This window comes from Zeus faber (genome assembly GCF_960531495.2).
Source record: "Zeus faber genome assembly, chromosome: 15".
Lineage (NCBI taxonomy): Eukaryota > Metazoa > Chordata > Actinopteri > Zeiformes > Zeidae > Zeus > Zeus faber.
The window spans coordinates 7,971,737-7,992,456 of NC_137194.1; the positions used below are offsets into that span (position 1 = coordinate 7,971,737).

Consider the following 20,720-nt stretch of genomic DNA (forward strand, 5'->3'; position numbering starts at 1 on the left):
GCAATTCTGTTTTTTTGAAGTCCAAGTCAAATTTTGCAGTAGACTGTAGCCTATGGAAATGTGAAGATTGTATAGATTTCAAATGATACAAATTATGATATATATCTATTCATCCTACAGAATATCCATCTATATATATATATATATGTGTGCGTGTGTGTGTATGTGTGAGTATATATATATATATATATATATATATATATATATATATATATATATATATATATATATATGTGTGTGTGTGTGTGTGTGCGTGCGTGTGTGTGTATATATGTGTATATATATAGAACCACAGCCATATTAGCAACCATACTGCCACTTAGCCCCGTAATGGTCCCCCACTCGTTTTCATTGGGACTTTGGCAAAGCGGGGTCCCGTCAATTTTTTCTTATTTTACAACAGTTTTGTTTCAATACATCTTCCCACTGCTCGCTGCAGCGGTGGGCCTCCAGTTCGGGGGCAGCAGGAACAACGCGGGCGGCACTGTTAAGCCGTATGCCACCTCCACGGCTTTACCGTGGGTCGGACAAAACACGACTCGGTTCGCGGGTCTTCATCCGTGCTGTCGCGGCGTCTGCCCCGTGGAGTCTCACGGCAGACGCGTCCACCAAACACCAGGATCTACTTCCCAGAACAACGTCGACACACGCAAGAACGAGGAAACACGGGGCGGACGTCATAGTCATTCGGGTTCCCGCTCGTACAGGTGTCGTGCGGAGAGGGAGAGCGGGCGAACGAGCCGAGCAAGCCGTTCAAAAAAGAAAAGGAAAGGAAAGGAAAGGAAAGGAAAGGAAAGGAAAGGAAAGGAAAGGAAAGGAAAGGAAAGGGAAAACACACGCACGTGTTAGTCACTCAAAACCGCGAGAAGAGGGCGTGGCGCGGAGGGAAATCCATAACGAGCGGCGGCGGCACCGGCACCGGCACCGGCACCGAAGCGGGTGCAGCGAGAAAGGGAGGCGATGCAAGAAACGGAAAGATCGGGGCAGGAGGAGGTGGAGGAGGTGGAGGTGGAGGTGCAGGTGGAGTGCAGAGCGCGCTGCGGCGCGGCGGGGGCGGACCGGGCAGAAGACGCGTGCTCGGCTTCCACGCCAGACGGGCCTGACGCACTGGGCCCAGGAGGAGTTCACCGACCCCGGGAGGTGGCGCTGGCGCGACGTTTAGAGCGCAAAGCTGCCGTTCAACCCCGAAGAAGAAGAAGAAGACGCGGAAGAGGAGGAGGAGGAGGGGGAGGAGAAGGAGGCGGCGGCGGCGGCGGCGGCGGCGGCGGCGGCGTCCGGCCGACACTTCCATGCGCAGATGATCTCTTCTGTCGCTCACGTTTGGCATTGACACCCAGCGGACATGTTCCACCACAGCGGCAGGCCGCCACCAATACGTTTGGCGGTCAAACAAGCTGATTCTGACTCTGTTTAGCCCACAGTATTTTACACTTACAGGTCAATGAGACAAACGCGTTGATGTTTTTGATATGCGATGCACTTTGAAGACATCACGCACATTTCATGTAGTATATCAGTATCATTTTATATACAAATATATATATGTATATACTATATGGCGATCCCCATGTCCTGCTCCAATGCTGTTGATAATGGGTGATTGCGGTGGAGAACCAGGGGGCGCACTCTGCTCTATGACAGCTAATGTGTCCCAAGGACACTGCGCCAAGCTGCGGCGGCTCTGGGTGACACTTCCCTGGGACGCGGATGCTGCTTCACTGTGTAGCTGCACGTAGTCATCCACGTGTCCTAACTTGGAGTTCATTGTGTGTGTGTGTGTGTGTGTGTGTGTGTGTGTGTGTGTGTTTGGGGAATTGTAATTGAAGGTGCAAACAAGTGTGAGTTGACCCCAGTCCGTGTAATTATAAGCTTTTTTTGTGTGTGTTATCGCCAAAGGTAGTCGATATAATATGATTGAAATATAATGTCTGAAGGTGGGAGTTAAATCAAAGTAACCCCGGCGCAACACCACGAAGGAACACCTCCAGTAGTGACGTCAATGACATGACTAATAATGGCCGCCGTATGAAAGGTTCTTCTCTTTTTTTTTTTTTTAAGGTTCGGTTCCAGGCGAGTCACTCGGTGGAAAAAAAAAGGGAGGCGTTATATTTTCCGACTCGTTTTATTGAGCAGGAATGCAGCGAGGGAAGACTGAGCGGAGTCTAAAGAGTCGGTTCCTGTGAGAATTTAATTCTCACAGGAAACATTAAATCCTGTCTGTTTACTATGGTGGAATGCAACGTGTTAAATCAGTCGCGAGCAGTAGGATGTATCAGATGCCGTAAGCATCGGCCTTTTTCGCTTTGGACTTTAACATAGTCCTCGGGCATTATTTCCAGTTCGTGAGTCGAAGACGAACCCCACTTCAGCGAATCATTTCTCCGGTATTGCGTCACGCCACCGCTGCGCGGTAGACGTCCACCGCTGCACGTACGCACAGCTGCGTCTCCTCCTCGTCGTCGGCACGCCTGTTCCTAAAACCCTGAACGTGTTCACAAATGGCAGACAGCTTGTGAAAATGCAGATAAGGAAATAATAATACAAATGTATATAATAACAATGACGAAATGACAACAATAAAATAATAACAATAAAATAATAAGAAATAATTGTTTATATCATTATTAATAATAATAATAATAATAATAATACTAATAACAATAATAATAATAATAATAATAACAATTAAATCGTTGTGCACGGCGTCGCTCGGGGCGTGACGTTGCCCGCCTGGACGGGGAGCGCGCGGTCGAGCTCAGCCAATCACGTCGCGGGGAGCGCGCGCTGCCGCGCACCTCACGAGCGCCCGCTCCGCTGCCCGCGCCAGACCCGCACACAGCGCGCCCCCCCCCCCCCCCCCGCACGGTGAGGCCACGCAGGTAAGACGCGCTCGTTTTCATGCGATTATTTGGTATTTGTTCGACCTTAGACGAGCCTCCGAGAAATACCACGAGTCGAATTTCCCGAGCGAGAACTTTCCCCCCTTTTTTTTTTTTTTTTTTTTTTTTTGTTTCTTTTAATCCATCCGCACTCGGTGATGATGTTTCTCATCCTCGGTGATGACCTTAGTTTGTCCTTGTGATTCTTTCCTGTTGTTCGCCGTTTTGGTTTTTTTTTTTCCTCCCCGGGACAAGGCGTGAGTGAGTCCAACGCTTGATACGATGGCGGCGGCAGGCGAGGCTGCTGTCTATTTTTAACAGGGCCGTCAGCTGGCGACATGTCACTGCATTTAGAACTGCAGTGACATGGAGGCAGGGGCGTCAAGTTGCAGCCCGGCGACGAAATAGTTGCTTCCAGCACCGAATGCAGCTCATTCGGTAATAACGGTCATAATAATGACGGTGTTTGGTGTATTTCTTGCGCGCCCATGTCCTGTGTGGTACTAGTTGCTTGCAGCGGTCACGGCGCTGGGTCTGGATGGGGAGTGTTGTGTGGCAAACTGTTGCGTTGTCTACACCGTTTCCTCTCCATTCGCTGATGTGTTCATCCGCGCCTTTTTTTTATTATTTTTTCTTTCCTTTATTGTCGATAGAATTACCTTCTTTACTTCTCCTCCACCAATTGAGCCACCATGCTATTCAAAATATTGTTCTGTGTTCTAAAGTTCTGGTTTGATTTTCAACACACAAAATATACAAAAGTAGAGCTTATTGTGTTTCAAGTGGTTATTTATTTATTATTTTTATTATTATCATCATCATCATCATCATCATTTCCTCCCATAGTAGTGATTATTTTCCTCAAAATCCTTCAGCCTAAAACCATCTGGAGCAGAACAGCTGCAGAAGCTACGAACACGGTTTACGTCTCTCGTGAGAACCGAGGCGTCGCAAACATCTCGCGGTTCAGGTTTCGTCCAAATCGATCCGGATAAGGAGCAGAGATTAGTGGAAAACCAGAGAAATCGGACCCCAAGTGACCGGACGGTGGTGCGTGACCAAAGTGCCGGCGTTCGAAAAATAATGGAACAAGATGAGATTTCGAGTAAGACGCTTTGTTACGTCATCATACTATGTACTATAAATGTGCAGGTTCTGGCCGGAACGTCCATTTGCACCGTGGCCACAGTGTAGGCTCCCTCGCTCCGTAGTGGTTAGAGATTACAAACTAGGCGTGTGTGTTTATGTACTTGGTGACCTGTTTGATGTCTGTGGATCTGTTCGATTTATATTTTATTTCTTTGGTCCTCCTTATTTTGGCGGATTCATGAAAAAACACAAAAACATTCATCCACAAAAACTCATCACGACGTTGAGTTGAGTCCACCAGTCCAGCTGTGGGAATGAGTGATGTGTTAATCTACGAGGAACGCGTCGGAAAAATAGAACCCGGGAAATTGTAATGAGTCACAGAAATACGCCAACGTTTATCGTATTTTATGGAAACATAACCTATCAAAAATTGTATCCATGGAAAGAAGTCGCCACTTAAATTACTCAAGTGTAATTACCTTCGTGAACCTCTGTAAATTCGTCACTTCAAACATGTGACACAAACAGCCAATCGTACAGCAGGAGCGCCGGTGCTCCCCCCGGTGCTCTCCGGCTGGGCAGCACGCAGCTGGGATGGGGCCCCCCGGAGCTGACACGGCGGGTCTACCTAAAACGGCAATTCAAACTCGGAACTCGTGCTCCTCCCAACCCGAGCCCTGCGTGGCTCCCGTCCCCGCAAAAGTAGAGCGATTAAAGAAAGAATCTGCAGGAGGGGAGGGTCCCTCGGTCCGCTCCAAACCAATCAAAGCGTGCAGATTCAGGAACCTCCAAAACCTGTACTACGTATCTAACATGACTAAACTAAACCCAGTGTATTGCTGCCTGCGGCTATATTTATTATTATTATTTATGGTCTGCACTGAAACGGCACCAAACCTCACCGAAATGAATGCCTTGTTTATGTAAATGTGCCTGGCAAATTAAGCAGATTCTGATTCTGGTTGCCATTAAATGCAGCGGTTGACCTGGAAACTCATAGTCAACACAAAGTGAATATAACTTTGCTTTATTCCAAGCCGCGCCGCCTCGCCCCTGTTCTGTTATGCTGTAAACATGTGAAGGACTGTGTTTTCACAGCTAACGTCAGAGTATTGTGGCCAGCGGCCATTTTCCACACAGACATTTAGGGGCATAGATTTTTCCATTGTTCCATGGGGGTTTTATTAGTCAGTGCCACTCTCTGGTCCAATAAAACCAATGAAAACCCCCCCAGGGTGCTGGAGTCTAACTAACCCCATTTCAGGTTTAAAACCTGACCCCCACAGTGCCTCGAATTTGGGTGAGATAGTGAAGGCTTCCAGAGATTAGACCACGACTCGGCCCTGTATCATATCACTAAAATGATACCAGGACAAAGAAAGGAAAAAGAAACAAAGCTCCATTGCTCAATGTTACTTCTTGGAAGCCATTGTTACGCCATCGCTGATTAATCTCTGGACCCTTCCTGTGCGGCTTGCTCACGTGATAAACAAGGGGACAAAAGCTTTGTGATACATTTATTTGATTTTTATTAAGTAAACTCAGAATTTGGTTAAAAGATTTGTCGGCTGGGCGAGCCGCACCTCAGTGCAAGCAGCCACCTCCAGCGTCCTGACTAGCACCTCGTCCCATCAGCTGCCATGCACAGGTAGATCATCATATGGGTTATTACTCGCTACTTATATCAGATTTTCAAAGAGTCAAAACTAGGTCTTGGTTTTGTGCGAGCGCCTTGTCTTTGAGCGTTCCAAAATGTGCCGACTCATGGCTCATTTTGCAGGATGACACAGCAGCACACCGCCATCTGTCGCCTGACTCTCTGTTCCCGACTTCCCCCCCTCCCCTGCTAGATCCAGAAGCATGTCTATCCTGAAGGTCCACGCTAGGGAGATTTTCGACTCCCGTGGAAACCCCACCGTGGAGGTCGACCTGTACACCAAGAAAGGTACGGCTTCTTTGTACGACGCTATTTTCCTGTTTTTGCGTTTGTGTCTAAAATAATCACTGCATGTAATGTGTTAACGTCATATTCAATGCAGTTTAGAATAATTAACATCCTGGTATTGGATTGAATGTTGACATTGATTTACGTTACTATTCTTGCTGCAAAATTTGGAAATAATAGTAATTATACATACATTTAGACATTTAACTGCATTTATGTATGAACGTATGTATATGTATGTGACAAATTAACCTCTTGAGTCTACATTACATCAGGTAATTTAGAAGTCATTGAATTTACAACAAGTACATTTTCTCATAGTATCAAACCACTGTGTGTCACAGCTAAACCTTCTCTAGGAATAATAATAATAATAATAATAATAATAATAATAATAATAATTGAGCTGCAGGCAGCAATACACAGGCTCCAGTTTAGTCATGTTAGGTACAAATTACAGTTTTCAGAGTTTCCATAATGCCGGGATCAGACGACACAAATTCAGCCTGATTTTGATCTGATTTAGTCAGGTTTTGTCGATTTTGTCTGTGATGAGAAATGCTGTGGTATTTTTGGACATGACTCCATATAATTACTTACACTTTGAGTAGAATATATTAATACTAATGTCAAGATTCAAGAGGTTTATTCGTCACATACATATACATTCGTTCATACATATATGCAGTGAAATGTCTTTGCAACACACCCGGAGGTTATGCACAATAGTTACTAAACCAAACATAATAGATAACCTAATTCCTACCTAGCTAACTAACTGAAACTAACTGATTCCTAAAACGTGATGCAGTTAGTGAATAGAATTATATTAATACAATTAAATAAGACTCAAAAAGATAATACAAAGCGGCGATACAAAATAGAAGTGAAGGGAAAAGAGTTATGTAGGAGGGATAGGCCATTTGTATATACATATATATGCAGTAAAGTGCATGTGACTAAAGTGAGTATGGAGATATGCAGTACAGTAAACAACAGTACGACACAGCAATACAGTAACACCTAACACAACATCAATACAGCGCAGTATGGAGGAACCCAGACGGTGATACAGTATGCAGTACAGTATGGTACATACAGTACAGCAAGGCAGTGGGGCCTGTGTGAGTGACTCAGTGCTTTTTGTTTGGACCCCTGGTGAGTTCAGCATTGACTGTCCTTATGGCTTGAGGGAAGAAACTCGGTCTCAGTCTCTCTGTCCTCTCTGTGTGACTGCAGAGGCGTTTGCCTGACCGCAGCAGCTGGAACAGTCCGTTGTTGGGGTGGTGAGGATCCTTCATGATCCTGCAGGCTCTGCTGCTACACCTCCTGGTGTGTAAGTCCTGCAGGGAGGGGAGGGTAGTTCCAGTGGTACCTTCAGCTGAACGCACCACCCTCTGCAGGGCCCGCCTGTCCTGAGCAGAACAGTTCTCAAACAAGGCAGTGGTGCTGCCTGTCAGGACGCTCTCCACCGCTCCACAGTAGAAGGACTTGAGGGTCCTCACCGAGACCCTGAATTTCTTCAGCTGCCTGAGGTGGTAAAGACGCTGCCTCGCCTTTCTCACCAGAGTGTCTGTTTGTAAAGTCCATGTTAAATCCTCGGTCATGTGGACTCCCAGGTACTTGAAGCTGCTCACCCTGTTGACAGAAGCCCCATTAATCACCAACGACGCGTGCATCCTTGGTTGTTACCCCCTCCTAAAGTCCACAATCAGGTCCTTAGTTCTGCTGACGTTGGGGAGGAGGCTGTTGTCCTGCCACCAGGGTGACAGGTCAGCCACCTCCTCACGGTAGGCCTTCTCATCATCGTCGATGACAGGCTCACCACAACGGTGTCGTCAGCAAACTTGATGATGGTGTTGGAGCTGGACCTGGCCACACAGTCAAGTGTGTACAGGGAGTACAGTAGGGGGCTGAGGACGCAGCCGTGGGGGGGATCCTGTGTTCAGGGTGAGGGAGCTGGACATGGGCCTCCCAACCCGAAGTCCAGGATCCAGACACAGAGCAGAGTGTTCAGTCCTAGCTAGTTAGCTTGACAGCCGGTCTGCTGGGGACTGGTATTGAAAGCTAAACTATAGTCGATGAACAGCAATCTTACATAGGCCCCCTTCCGGCCATCCAGGTGCGTGAGCGTGGTGTGCAGTACCTGGGAGACTGTCCGTGGATCTGTTCGGCCGGTACCCAAACTGCAACGGGTCCAGGGTGCGGGGGAGGGAGGCGCAGATGTAGTCTTTAATTAACCTCTCGAAGCACTTCATGACCACCGAGGTGAGGGCCACCGCACGGTAGCCATTCAAGCAGGCTGGAGAGGTGATCTTCGGGACAGGAATGACGGTGGACCTCTTGAAGGACAAGACTGGACCATCGACTCGGCCAGGGAAGCATTGAATATTATAGTGAACACCAGGGCTAGCTGGTTAGCACAGGTCTTCAGTACTCGCCCAGATATGCCATCTGGGCCCGCAGCTTTCCTGGCGTTCACCCACATCAGAGCCCTCCTGACGTCATGCTCAGACACTGAGAGTGCGTGCTCATCCCCAGAGGTGTAACTCCAATTAGCTGGCGAGCTAGCGGTGTTGTTGCTAGACTCAAACCGTGCAAAAAAGGAGTCCAGTTCGTTGGCTGGGGAGGCGTCCACACTCGTGGCCGGGGAGGAGCTGCTGTTGTAGTTCGTAATAGTCCGCAGCCCCTGCCACAAGCGTCTGGTGTCCCGTTGCTCCATCTGTCGCTCCACTCGGTCCCTATACATCCGTTTAGCGTCCTTTACCGCCCCCCGCAGATTGTACAACGCCGCTTTGTAACTGTCCATATTTCCGGACACAAGACCCTCGTTGTAAGCGGCAGTGCGGCACCGCGGATGGATTTATCGACCCGCGGTTTCTGGTTCGGAAATATCTGAACTTTTACCGTGGGAACGATGCTATCCGCTAACATAGCTATGAAGCACGTAGCTACTTCCGTAAACTTGCTGACGTCACTGGAACTTGATTGGAACATGTCCCAGTCTACGTCAGTAAGAGCGTCCTGAAGCGCGGCCTCTGATTGGTCTGACCACCGCTCTACGTCCCTCCTCACTACCGTTCCATGTGCGATGCACGGCTTGTAAACAGGGATCGCCGCTGTGGTCCCCACGGTGCGATCCCCACGGTGCGATCCCCACAGTAACAGGATTTCACGGTCCCCCATGCAGAAAAAAGTGATTAACTGCTGATTTTTGGATTCTAAATGGAATGTGAAATTCCTGTTTAATAATGTGCTGGCGTCCGAAATTTCAACCCGCGTCGCATCTCGCAAGGGAAGGGGCCAAAACTTGCGGGTCAACTTTCCCACTGGTGACAAATGCCGATTGTTAGCGGGTGTTACTGGGTTTTTGGTGCAGTTGGGAAAGGGGTATAAGATTATAATTTCTGTAACGCGGCACGAATTACAGTTTTCCAAGTTTCCATTAAACGCAGCATCGTCTCGGGTTGCCTGTCTACGCGTAGCAAACGGTTTGCAGTCCACAAGGCGCAAGTCGCTGGATGTGAGAGGTGAAGCTCGGACATATAACTTCGGATGATGATGTCACAAATGATGTCCGCTCCTCAAACTAATCAGGTAGCGCCAACGCTCTTCAACTTCCGATAAATTTGCAACAGTTTTTCACCTTAGTTCTGCTCCAAATGTACATCAATATTTATAAACAACAAGACATCTGAAACGTCCCTGTTCCTACGAGGCCTCAACCATATCAGCGACATAAAACTGTAAAACTATGCGATCGCCGTGCCCCGTTCCTCTAAATGAAACAACTGAAAACAAACAAGTTCAAATGTTTTCAGCCGACACTTTAAGGAATTAATTGTCTGCTTGGTAGCGAGATCCATCATTTTGGGGCATATTTGCCGGATGTTTTATTTTTTTTATTGCTGGGAGTTGGGTAACAGTCAATGAGCTGCAAAATATTACTTAAATAATAACAATTTTAAAAAGGAAGACACGAAGGAAATTAATTAAAAAGAAAAAAGAACCCAGTTTAAGATACGGAGTGACAAGTCTTTAAAGTAAATCCTCTATTTCTAATTCTAATTCAGTGGCATTCAGCAGCGTTCCGTTAGAAGTTTGGAGTTTGCAGAACTCCCTTACTCGAAAAAATTACAAGTGTTTAAACGAAAGAAGAAAAAATTGGTTTGGGGGGGGGGGCGGGCAGAAAATAATCCCACGTGGGAACTCTTTTAAGGTCAACTGGTCTCTAATCACATTGATGAGTCTCAGGTTTGGATTGATTTACAGTACTCAACCAATCAGCTAATGGCTTCGGCTGGTATTTGGCTTTCTTTGTTGTTTATTTGGGAGGGGCTTCTGCTCTGTGGACTGAAACAAAGGGAGTGCTCGAGCCCAAATGAATGTCCTGAGAATGTTAATGAAGCACACACAATGAGGATGAGTAGGAGGAGGAGGAGGAGGAGGAGGAAGGAGATTTAATTACTTTAAAATGTTTTTGTTTTGGAAAGTGGTGTTTATCTACATTTTCTTCATTCCGCTCCTGGGAAATGGGGTTTAAGTGCTGCAGTTTGTCGTCAATGTCACTTAGGTTTACTAGGAGTTTTGAATTATTATTTTTTTAGTTTTTGAATCATTTAAAGTATAGACAGGAAATGCAATACCCAGAAGTGAGAATTTGTTATTCAGGTTTATTTTCCATTTTCCTGCCATATGTTATACTATTTTATTGTTGAAATTACATTTTTCAGGTTTACACTGCTTAAAAATGTCAGGTTTATCTTCTTATTTTATCCTGCTTGGTTTTTATTGTGTACAGTTAACTATTAGGTTCATTGTACATTTCACTTTTCCCATATGTTGCCTTTTATATACATACAGTATATGTATTCTTGTGTTATAAAATATTTTTTACAATTCAAATTTTTTATGTGAGCTACTAGGACATTACAATCTCTTTATCTATCCATCATTCTATCCATCTATCTATCTCTCTGTCTATCTATCCAGAGCAATAAGCGACTGCTGATTATCAAGTATTGTTATGACTTCTTATTTTTTTCTCTTATTTTACAAATGTCTTCCAAATGTATTGTTCATGTATATAATTTCACAATAAATATTTTATACTATATATTTATATATATTTTTTTATAAAATTGTAGTTAGTTAAATCCGGCCTTTGTAATTCAGTTAGGCCTCTGCATAGCTGAGGTCTTGATGGGCATGATGTGGTGATCCTCAACCCGCGCCCTAGATAACCGCCCTGTGCTTTGGGCTTAGCCTTAAATCCCCCGACCCAGAGCGGCGGTCGCACCATCGCTTCCGGAACAGTGAACAAACTCAATAGATGGATTTTATACATCCCCAACCTCTCCTCACATAGAGAGAGAGTGAGATCCAAAATGGCCAGCCTCTCATAGCATTCTTCCACAGGTCAGCCGCCGCACATGCTCAGTGGGCAGCTTGTCTGTCCCTGTTACATCACAGCAGAGTCTGTCTGTCTGTCTGTCTGGATGGATGGAGGGCTTGTTCTGCATTCTCTGCCTCCCTCGTTCAAAAAAAAGCCTTTGGCAGTGCACGGTGCTGCTGCTCCCTGATTGGATGGCATTGCACTCACTGCGGCTGCTTGAATACCAAGCGACTGCTGCTGCGCCCACTGCCGTGACTAACACCGCACTTTGTCTTACAAATTTTGTGTCCAAACAAATCACTGATTTCGACAGGATCGTTCATTTGTGATAAGATAACACTTTATTAATCCCCAGAGGGAAATTCAGGAATTACATTCAGCAAAAAAACAGTGCATTCGAGAAAGAGATAAATCAAAAAGAGATAAGAAATAAAATATATGTACACATCTGTCTATACAAGTTAACATGAAATAGGAGGATGCCATCTAGTGGCACTGTGCTAACTAGTAATAATAATAACCTTTATTTGTATAGCACCCTTCATATAGCACATTTAACTTTCAGTTCTTTCTGTCTCATGCAACTCAAAGTGCTTTATGTTCAAAGAAGGCAATCAAATAGTAACAATAAAAGAAAAGCACTTAGTACTGTGTCAACTAGTAGCACTATCCTGACTAGTGACTTGTCAGCCCAACATAGCGGGTGGTAGTCAGTCTACTGTAAGTACAGGTTACAATATTGCAGCATTACTAATAGAGGTAGCGTACAGTCATCAGAAAACAGTAAAAACAGCAGTTAAAAGTAGCAGCAGTCAGAGTGTAGTGTCCAGTATGAGCAACATATGAATTTCCACATCCATCCACCTGCAGTGATCCCTTTCAGTCCTTTATTAACTCTGCAGTGTTTTAAGACCAAATTCTGTCTGTCCCCCAAGGCCTTTTCAGAGCTGCAGTCCCCAGCGGCGCCTCCACCGGCATCTACGAGGCCTTGGAGCTCCGTGACAATGACAAGACCCGCTACATGGGCAAAGGTAAAGGACACCCACCCCCGAACAGTTTCATGTTATGACCAAACTTACTCGCCTTTTCTGGTAAAACTACACCACTGGAGGAAGAAAATAAAAACTCAACATTGTACTTTCAGTCCTTTCTGTGTCCCTTTGCGCTCTCCCTCCCAACGTTGACCCCTTTGTCTTGATCTTTCCTCTCCTGTCAGGGGTGAAAAGAGCTGTTAAATATGTAAATGAGTTCTTGGCCCCAGCTCTGTGTAACCAGGTACATAAAGAGAGTGACATAACAGGAATGTTGATGAAATTCACCACCTCACCGCCCTGTGGCTTTGGAGTGGCTTTGGATTTGGATACTAACCTTGGGATGCACTACCAAATGATCACAGATATGCAAAGGACAAAATATATATATATATATACACACATTTGTTTTGAGTCACTTTGATCCTGGGAGCGTATTCTAAAAACGTTCTCAATGTAGTTTGTGGTTCCTCCTGAGTTGCTCTGTGATCGTCTGGTGCTGCCTGCTCTGCACGCTCCTCCGTCCTCCTGCCTCAGTGACGGTCTGCTTGTCCCTTGCAGGTGTCTCAAAAGCCGTTGAGCATATCAATAAAACTATTGCACCTGCACTGGTTAGCCAGGTAGGACCATTTATTGTTCGACTGTTGTTGTTTTTTTGATAGTGTCAAAGGCCATTTTATTTTTTTTATTTATTTATTTTATTTATTTTAAATATGCTTAGGACTCGAGCAGAACGATTAAAACAGTTGGTGTAATTTCAACAGGTGTGGCAGTTGATCTTGCAAATGAGTTTAACTGTAAAGGTTTAAGTCGTTGGGTAAGATATTATCTAAAGAAAAAAAAAAGTTCAAATAGAATTTGCTGTTTTGCATGTTACTCTAGCAGTGTTTAGTATTTATATTTTGGACTAGCTGTTATTCTGTCTTTACTGTTGTTACCTCTAACATTATTGAAGTGGGGTGTTTTGGAACTAACGTGCTACATGTAAAGCTAATGATCATATTGGTAAATATAAGCAATCACTTGATCTTATGTATGACTATGTTTATGTTACGATCCGTCCAGAATCTGAACGTCTTGGAGCAGGAGAAGATCGACAAGCTGATGCTGGACATGGACGGAACAGACAACAAGTGTAAGACGCTGCTTTGATGTCACTCGGACCCCCGAGAGAGGGCATTGTGACGTCGCAAAGTATTTAAATATATTTATAAAAAAATTGTGATGGATTTCCCTTCAATCATAAACAGTTGCGGAATGGACTCAAAACTACCAACATAGTTCATGACAGTCGAGTACAAAGTGTCCACGTGATTGATTTTTCAGATTATTGAGGGATTTTCAGACTGAACTATTGAGGTCTCTGTTAGATTAGATTGTAACCATTGTATTCATATCGATATAATAATAATAATAATAATAATAATAATAATAATAATAATAATAATAATAATAATAATAATAATAATAATAATTAATACATTTAGCTGCAGGCAGCAATACACGGGGTCCAGTGTATTAATTTGAGGCAAGTATTACAGTTCTCTTCAGTTTTTGTGAAATGCATCGCAATTTACTTAACGTGTAAACATCAAGCATCTTGGAGTTACGTCGGGTAGTTAGGTACATAGAATATCATTTTAAAACGTTGTAACTGACTTCAGATTGACATGGACATGTAAACATGACGTAATTCCGCTCATGTGATTTCATGAATCTAACGTTCATGGCATTACTTATGAAACAGTCAGTTCAACGAAACTTCAAAAATTGATTTTTAATTTAGGATTTTGACATAGGTGTGTGAGTTGTATCAGGTGTTATAAATGGTTGGACCGAATTGCTGAGTTCATAGTATTGATATTGTTTGTAAGTGCAAATTAGATTAATTTGTAAATTAGCACAACAAAAGACAAAACAAGTCTGATAATTGTTTTATTTAACAATTGTCCAAAACAGCTGGACAAAACAAGTTAACAAATATCACAGTATTTATAAAGATCACATGTCAAATAAACAATACACAAGGTCTTTGTGACAGCGTGAACAGAAAACAAACAAGACATAAACAGAGTTTGTGTGTTGTGCCCAAGTTAGTTTTCCAGATATTTTTAAGCTTCAAAATTCTAATAATTATTTTTCTCAAACAATAAGGGGCTGCCGAACAATTATAATAGGGGTGAAACGCTAATAATAATAATAATAAATATAGCTGCAGGCAGCAATATACCTGGTCCAGTTCAGTGATGTTTGGTACGTATTACAGTTTCCCCGGGTTCTCTGAAACGCAGCACGATTTTTCGAGTTGACGTTGAATGCCGCCAAGCAGAGCGAAATGCATTTACAATGTCGAATAATAAAATAATTAAATGCATTGAAAACAGGGTAGGAATAAGCTAATAAAAGTAGATATAAAAAATGGCATTAAAAGAAGAAAGAAAAGATCAAACACGTAAATATTAAAATTACAAGTAAATATTATGCTCACTTTTAGATTTGGGGATTTCATCAATTGCGACCATGAAGGATCAGGATCGTTCCTCAGCGAATCATGTTCTCATTTCAATGGGGTCTTGGATATTACTGTCATGACCACAACAGCGAGCTTGTTAAATACAACAATTGAGATTAACACCTTCAATTTCCTACCAGTCGTCAGTGCATACAAACAACAATTATTATTATTGTAATCTAAAGATTTTGAACCATTGTATTTGTATCGCCCTTCTCCCTCAGCTAAGTTTGGTGCTAATGCGATCCTGGGCGTCTCCCTGGCTGTGTGCAAGGCCGGTGCAGCCGAGAAGGGCGTACCGCTCTACCGCCACATTGCCGACCTCGCCGGCAATCCCCAAGTCATCCTCCCCGTCCCTGTGAGCTCACACATGCACCGCAGCCATAGCCCAGCGTGGTATTCACCAAAAAAAAAAAAGAATAAAAGCGCTGCTTGAGGTTTGGCTTGCCGCGGCATCACAAGAATTTATGCGAATCCCTTCTGCTTCTCACTTTTAGGCTTTCAATGTCATCAATGGCGGCTCCCACGCTGGCAACAAGCTGGCCATGCAGGAGTTCATGATCCTGCCCGTGGGAGCCAGCAGCTTCAAGGACGCCATGCGCATTGGAGCTGAGGTCTACCACAACCTGAAGAACGTCATCAAGCAGAAGTACGGCCAGGACGCCACCAATGTCGGGGATGAGGGTGGCTTTGCACCCAACATTCTGGAGAACAAGGAAGGTGAGAGGAACCGGGAAGCCGTCCAGAGAGACCCCACTGGGTTAAGATGTGTATGGCAAGCCGGTTTAACATTTGATCCACAGGACCAACTAGTCACTTTTTAATAGTTACTAGTACTTATATTTTAATTACTCGTTGCTATCTCAACAGTTACTAGTAGCTATTTTAGTTTTACTCGTCAACATGTATTATACTAGAACTTATTTATTAGATGCTAGTAACTAATCCAATTGGAACTATTTCAATTGTCACTAGTAACAATTTGAACCATTTTGTCATTGAGTCCTATGGGGCTCCCTGTTTGAGACACCAGTAACAATGTGTTTTTTTTACCAGTCATGAGACGGTAAAAACAGCTTGTTGATCGCTTGATTTAAAATATTACTAGTAAAAATGTTAATGTTACTGGTAACAACAAGAAAAGGCACTAGTCACTAATAAATAATTACCTGTACTCAATTAATAGTGACTAGATGCTAGTAACAATGGGAATAGATACTAATTGGAGGCAAATATTTAATATCTCAAACATAGAGCCGCATAGGAGTCACCTATGGAATAGCAACTAGTAACTAAAATACAAGTACTAGTAACTTTAAAAAAATGACTAGTTTGTCCTATGGATTAAATGTTAAAATGGATTGCCATTGATGATTATATTTTTCCCCCAAATGAAACCTCAATAGCTTGTGCGTCTGGATTTTTCAGGGAAAAGCTGAGTTTTTCAGGTTGGACGGTTGGTACCCTCTTGCTTCCTTGTCTGGTTTCTACCTCACCAACTGGAAACGCGAGCATACATTCCCAGTCCCCCATAAGCCCCGCCCCCTCCCATCATTAGACCGCCGTGCCCCCTGTTGACCCTCATTCTGTGCTGCTCAAGCCAAGAATGTTACTCCTGGGAAACCGACAGATGGTTTCCAAATTAAGGCCTCAACTCAATGCTGAATAATGCATTGAATGCCAGCTACGGACTCCACCGCTCACTGTCTTGGTGTCGGATCAAGGTGCTGATATGGCAAATGCCTCAGTGGGAAGCCTGGTCAAGTGGTGATTAGAAGGTGTGTGTGTGTGGAAAACAAAAAAAAAAAAAAAAACACTTGCGGCTCCGCAGTTACAGTTTCAAGTCCAAAACACTGAAAGCGTCCCTTCAAAGTTATTATATTTACCTAGCTGCTCCCAATTCAGGTCAAGTATCTTAATCTAGATAGGCATCAGAGAAGCAATATGCAAACACTCCTTAGTGCTTGACTATTTATGAATGAACACGTCTTAGTTCTTTCCGTGCTTTAAGCTCTTTTTACGCTGAATCCGTAATCACACCGGAACTAAACTTGTCGGATGAGTTGACAAATCTCTAGCAGGGCGTCACAGCTTTTCAACTGCAGACTCTGCATAAGAATGAACGCACTTTTGAGTGGAGGTTTGTTGTTTGTTTTTCGATTTAGGTGTGAAGTGGGCTTTACTGTGTATATACCAAAGTCAATTTAAAGGTTTTTGGGGGGAAATAGCTTTATAGTAGTTATGGTTGTTAGTAGTTCCGAATGTAGCTGCATTTTAAAATAAGAACTAATTTCTTTGTTTTTATTTTTCACCTGTTATAAAGATGCGAGGTGTATGGCTTTAATAACTCCGCTTTTGAGACGCTGGGAGGCATTTCGAAAGCTGGAGCTAGGCTAGTTGATCCCCTTTGCAGCCTTGCATTTAGCTAACACAATGAGCATGCAGAAGTGAAGTATCCCTTTTTTGGGAAACAATGCTTCTCGACCTAACAATGCTTTCTACACATGCCGCACCCATCACCCCGTGAAAGAATGCAACCGGGACATTCAAGATAAGCGCGATTGGTAGATTTTTGCCCTCTTGTGCCGTTGGTGCCGCCGTCACTCGTGTCATCAGATTTCTCAATCGAAAACCTATGGAGTTGCTCTCTCTATGGTCAATAAAACTATCTCTGGGCCATACCCCCTTTCCTGCCTGCCTTTAGCTCTGGAGTTGCTGAAGAATGCCATCGCCAAGGCCGGGTACACCGACAAGATCGTCATCGGCATGGACGTGGCCGCCTCCGAGTTCTACAAGGGAGGAAAGTACGACCTGGACTTCAAGTCTCCGGACGACCCCAGCCGCTACATCAGCCCCGACCAGCTGGCCGACCTCTACAAGGGCTTCGTGAAGGACTACCCAGGTGCGGCTCCTCAGAAAACACGGGTCTCGATAGCTTGTGAAAGTGTATATCTATCTATCATCTATCTATAATTCTAGGAATCTGTCTGTCTGTCCATCTGCCTGCCTGTTTTCTTGCCTGCCTGTATGTATGTCCTTCCATAATCCAGGCAACCGGTTCATCCTACTTTGCACTCGTCGGGGGGTTATGCTTGAGACCCGCGGACGTGCCGTGTCGAGTTCGGTGCGACACGCGTAACATTGATAAACTTTGAAAAGGCAACGGACAGCGGCGCCTGGTGCGGCTGGGGGGCGCTTTGTGACATCGTCCAATTCCACTAAGCGGCGCGATTTTTGACATCATCATCCAACACGTGAAGCGCGAGACGCACGAGAGGAAGCGCCGGAGACGCGAGCGCCGGGCGCGTGACTTTCGGCATCGCACGCACACGCAAGGGGAGGAGACCCCTGGTAGCGAACAGAGCGCCTGGCAGTCCACATCAGCGTGATGCTCCTGAAGTTCATGATGCCTATATTTTCACGTTTTGGTACAATTTTTTTTTTTTATTGCAGAGATGTCCTACGTTTTGCTTCAACTGTGCCATTTTGAGCGAGGCATGCAGGACACAGGACTGAATCATTGACATTTTGTTAAACTGTGGCATTAAAATGTCTTACTGAGTCTTACATTTTGAACGGGCATGCACTAGTAATTAGAAAATAAAAACAGAAAGTAGTAAGGAGGTGCTAAACTTGTAGTGAAGGAAAACGCTGATTAAATGACTGAGCAGCCATTTTGAGTGCCCTTGGATAGTCCTCCCATTCTTGTTCACCCTTATCTTTGTTCTCTCTCTTTGTTCCCTGTGGGAAAATGTCCAACTTTCTATGAGGATTGATTTGGTTTCGGCCTTTGATGACAATGATGATGCGTTGAACAGGAAGGATTGGAGCATAAACACACATTGTGATCTTCATCCGGTTGATTTGTCATCCCTACATCCTGTAGAAGCTGCAGCAGTGTTTAGGTTTAAGAAACATATTTCATCCTATCGAGGCAGATATGTCGTTTTTTTATTTTTTTATGATAGTTCTTTAATTATTTGCATTTCAAATCATGCAGCAGTACAAATATAGTTGTGCGTACCGCTATATTATAATGTTATGAAACAATGTGAGTGATGTTTATATTATAAAGTCTTTATTTCTATTAAATGAACAATGCGTCATGGTACTTCAAACCATGCAGTCAGTTTTAACACATTGCTCATTGCGGGAACCTAAACTTGTCTCAATCTGTTCCTTGTGCTGACGTGGTGCTTTGAGAAAAGGCTCTAACAGTCTCTCCCCCCACCCCCTCCAGTGGTCTCCATTGAGGACCCCTTCGACCAGGACGACTGGGAGGCCTGGGCCAAGTTCACGGCCAGCACCAGCATCCAGGTGGTGGGAGACGACCTCACGGTCACCAACCCCAAGCGCATCGCCAAGGGTGTGGCCGAGAAGTCCTGCAACTGCCTGCTGCTCAAGGTCAACCAGATTGGCTCCGTCACCGAGTCCCTGCAGGCGTGAGTGTTCACAGGGCGGCCATCTTGCCTCCAGTGGGTCACAACGTGTACCGGCTTATTCCGCGTCTTATTTGCGTTTTGTTTGGTTTGTTTATCAGCTGCAAGATGGCCCAAAGCAACGGCTGGGGAGTGATGGTCAGCCATCGCTCTGGGGAGACTGAGGACACATTCATCGCTGACCTGGTGGTCGGACTCTGCACCGGACAGGTGAGTCTTCCCACGAAATAGAATATACATTCGTATTCATTTCTAGCTTCAGATGCCGAGTGTATTTTTGAGATAATTCATACACAGTGTGATTAACTTTCTGTTTGGATCCTCTACTAGATCAAGACCGGTGCCCCTTGCCGATCTGAGCGTCTGGCCAAGTACAACCAGCTTCTTAGGTCAGAACACGGAATCATCACAAACTCCACTAATCACACCTCGAAACAAACACAGGACCAATGAACTGAATGTCTGTGCCTAATATTGCAGTAGCTCATGTACAGTTTGAGGAGTTTTAACAAACTGTTGTGACTCTTCCCGCAGGATTGAAGAGGAGCTCGGTGACAAGGCCCGGTTTGCCGGCCAGAACTTCAGGCACCCCATCTGAGCCACCTGAGCCACCTGAGCCCGCCTCCTGCCTTGGGCCTCTGTGTTTCATCACGCATAACTAACCCACACACGTATACGCCACGCTAGGTTGCCTCCCCCGTTCCGAGAGGAGTTGGAGTAACATCAAAATGCAAGGTCCAAGTCTGTGTTTTGTGGCTCAGAACAGAATGTGTCCTGCCGTGACACATTGTAGCCCACCCTCCAACCGCGCTTTGGCTCCTGAGTAGTTTCTGTCTTTATGTTTGTGTCCAACTCACTGTGTGAAAGGTCTTTGTACTGCTTCGTGCAAGTTGTAGTGGTGTTTCAGCAGAGCTCTTGTAAGAACTACTGTAAGTGTAGAGTGAGAGTGTGAGACTACTGTGAGCGCAACATGTCTCTGGAGAGTTCTAGTGTCGCTGTAAACGTTGGCAGAAATATATAATAAACTATATAATTTGAAGTGTTTTGTTCTTTATTGGAATAAATTCACATGTATAGGTCATTTACAAATAGGTTTATTTCAAAGAGGCGTGGTGGTCACAGAAGAACCCTCCCAAAGCATTTCAAATCAATTGGTCACTCAGAAACTGACTTTAGACCAGGCCTGGATAAAAATAGATTTATAAAAATGTAAACCCAAGACAAGAATAACACCACAACAGTAGTTGTATGTAGTTGGGTGAATAAGGAGGAAGCTCAAATCGCTATACAGACACTAAATTAATAACGGGTCTCCTTAGGACCTGCTTCTGTGGATCCAAAGTGTGTCTAGTAATCTGAGTGCCACTGAGAGGCAGAAACATGAGCTTGCTGCAGAGAGACGCCATTTCTGGCCCTGAGGGTAAATG

General features: G+C 44.5%; 1 protein-coding gene across 2 annotated transcripts; it reads left to right on the forward strand.

Annotated features, from left to right (window-relative positions):
- Positions 1-2,828: 2,828 nt before the first annotated feature.
- On the forward strand, positions 2,829-20,332 carry eno1a (enolase 1a, (alpha)). 2 transcript variants are annotated; one of them, XM_080016043.1, is made up of 12 exons: positions 2,829-2,879; positions 5,822-5,916; positions 12,247-12,342; positions 12,528-12,586; positions 13,408-13,477; positions 15,079-15,212; positions 15,352-15,574; positions 17,559-17,756; positions 19,095-19,296; positions 19,395-19,503; positions 19,624-19,682; positions 19,828-20,332. In XM_080016043.1, the coding sequence occupies exons 2-12, from the start codon at positions 5,832-5,834 to the stop codon at positions 19,889-19,891; spliced, it is 1,299 nt and encodes a 432-aa protein (XP_079872169.1). In that variant the 5' UTR covers positions 2,829-2,879; positions 5,822-5,831; the 3' UTR covers positions 19,892-20,332. The 2 variants fall into 2 exon arrangements, with proteins under 2 accessions (XP_079872169.1, XP_079872170.1); XM_080016044.1 differs by lacking the exon at positions 12,528-12,586 and adding an exon at positions 12,904-12,962.
- Positions 20,333-20,720: the final 388 nt, after the last annotated feature.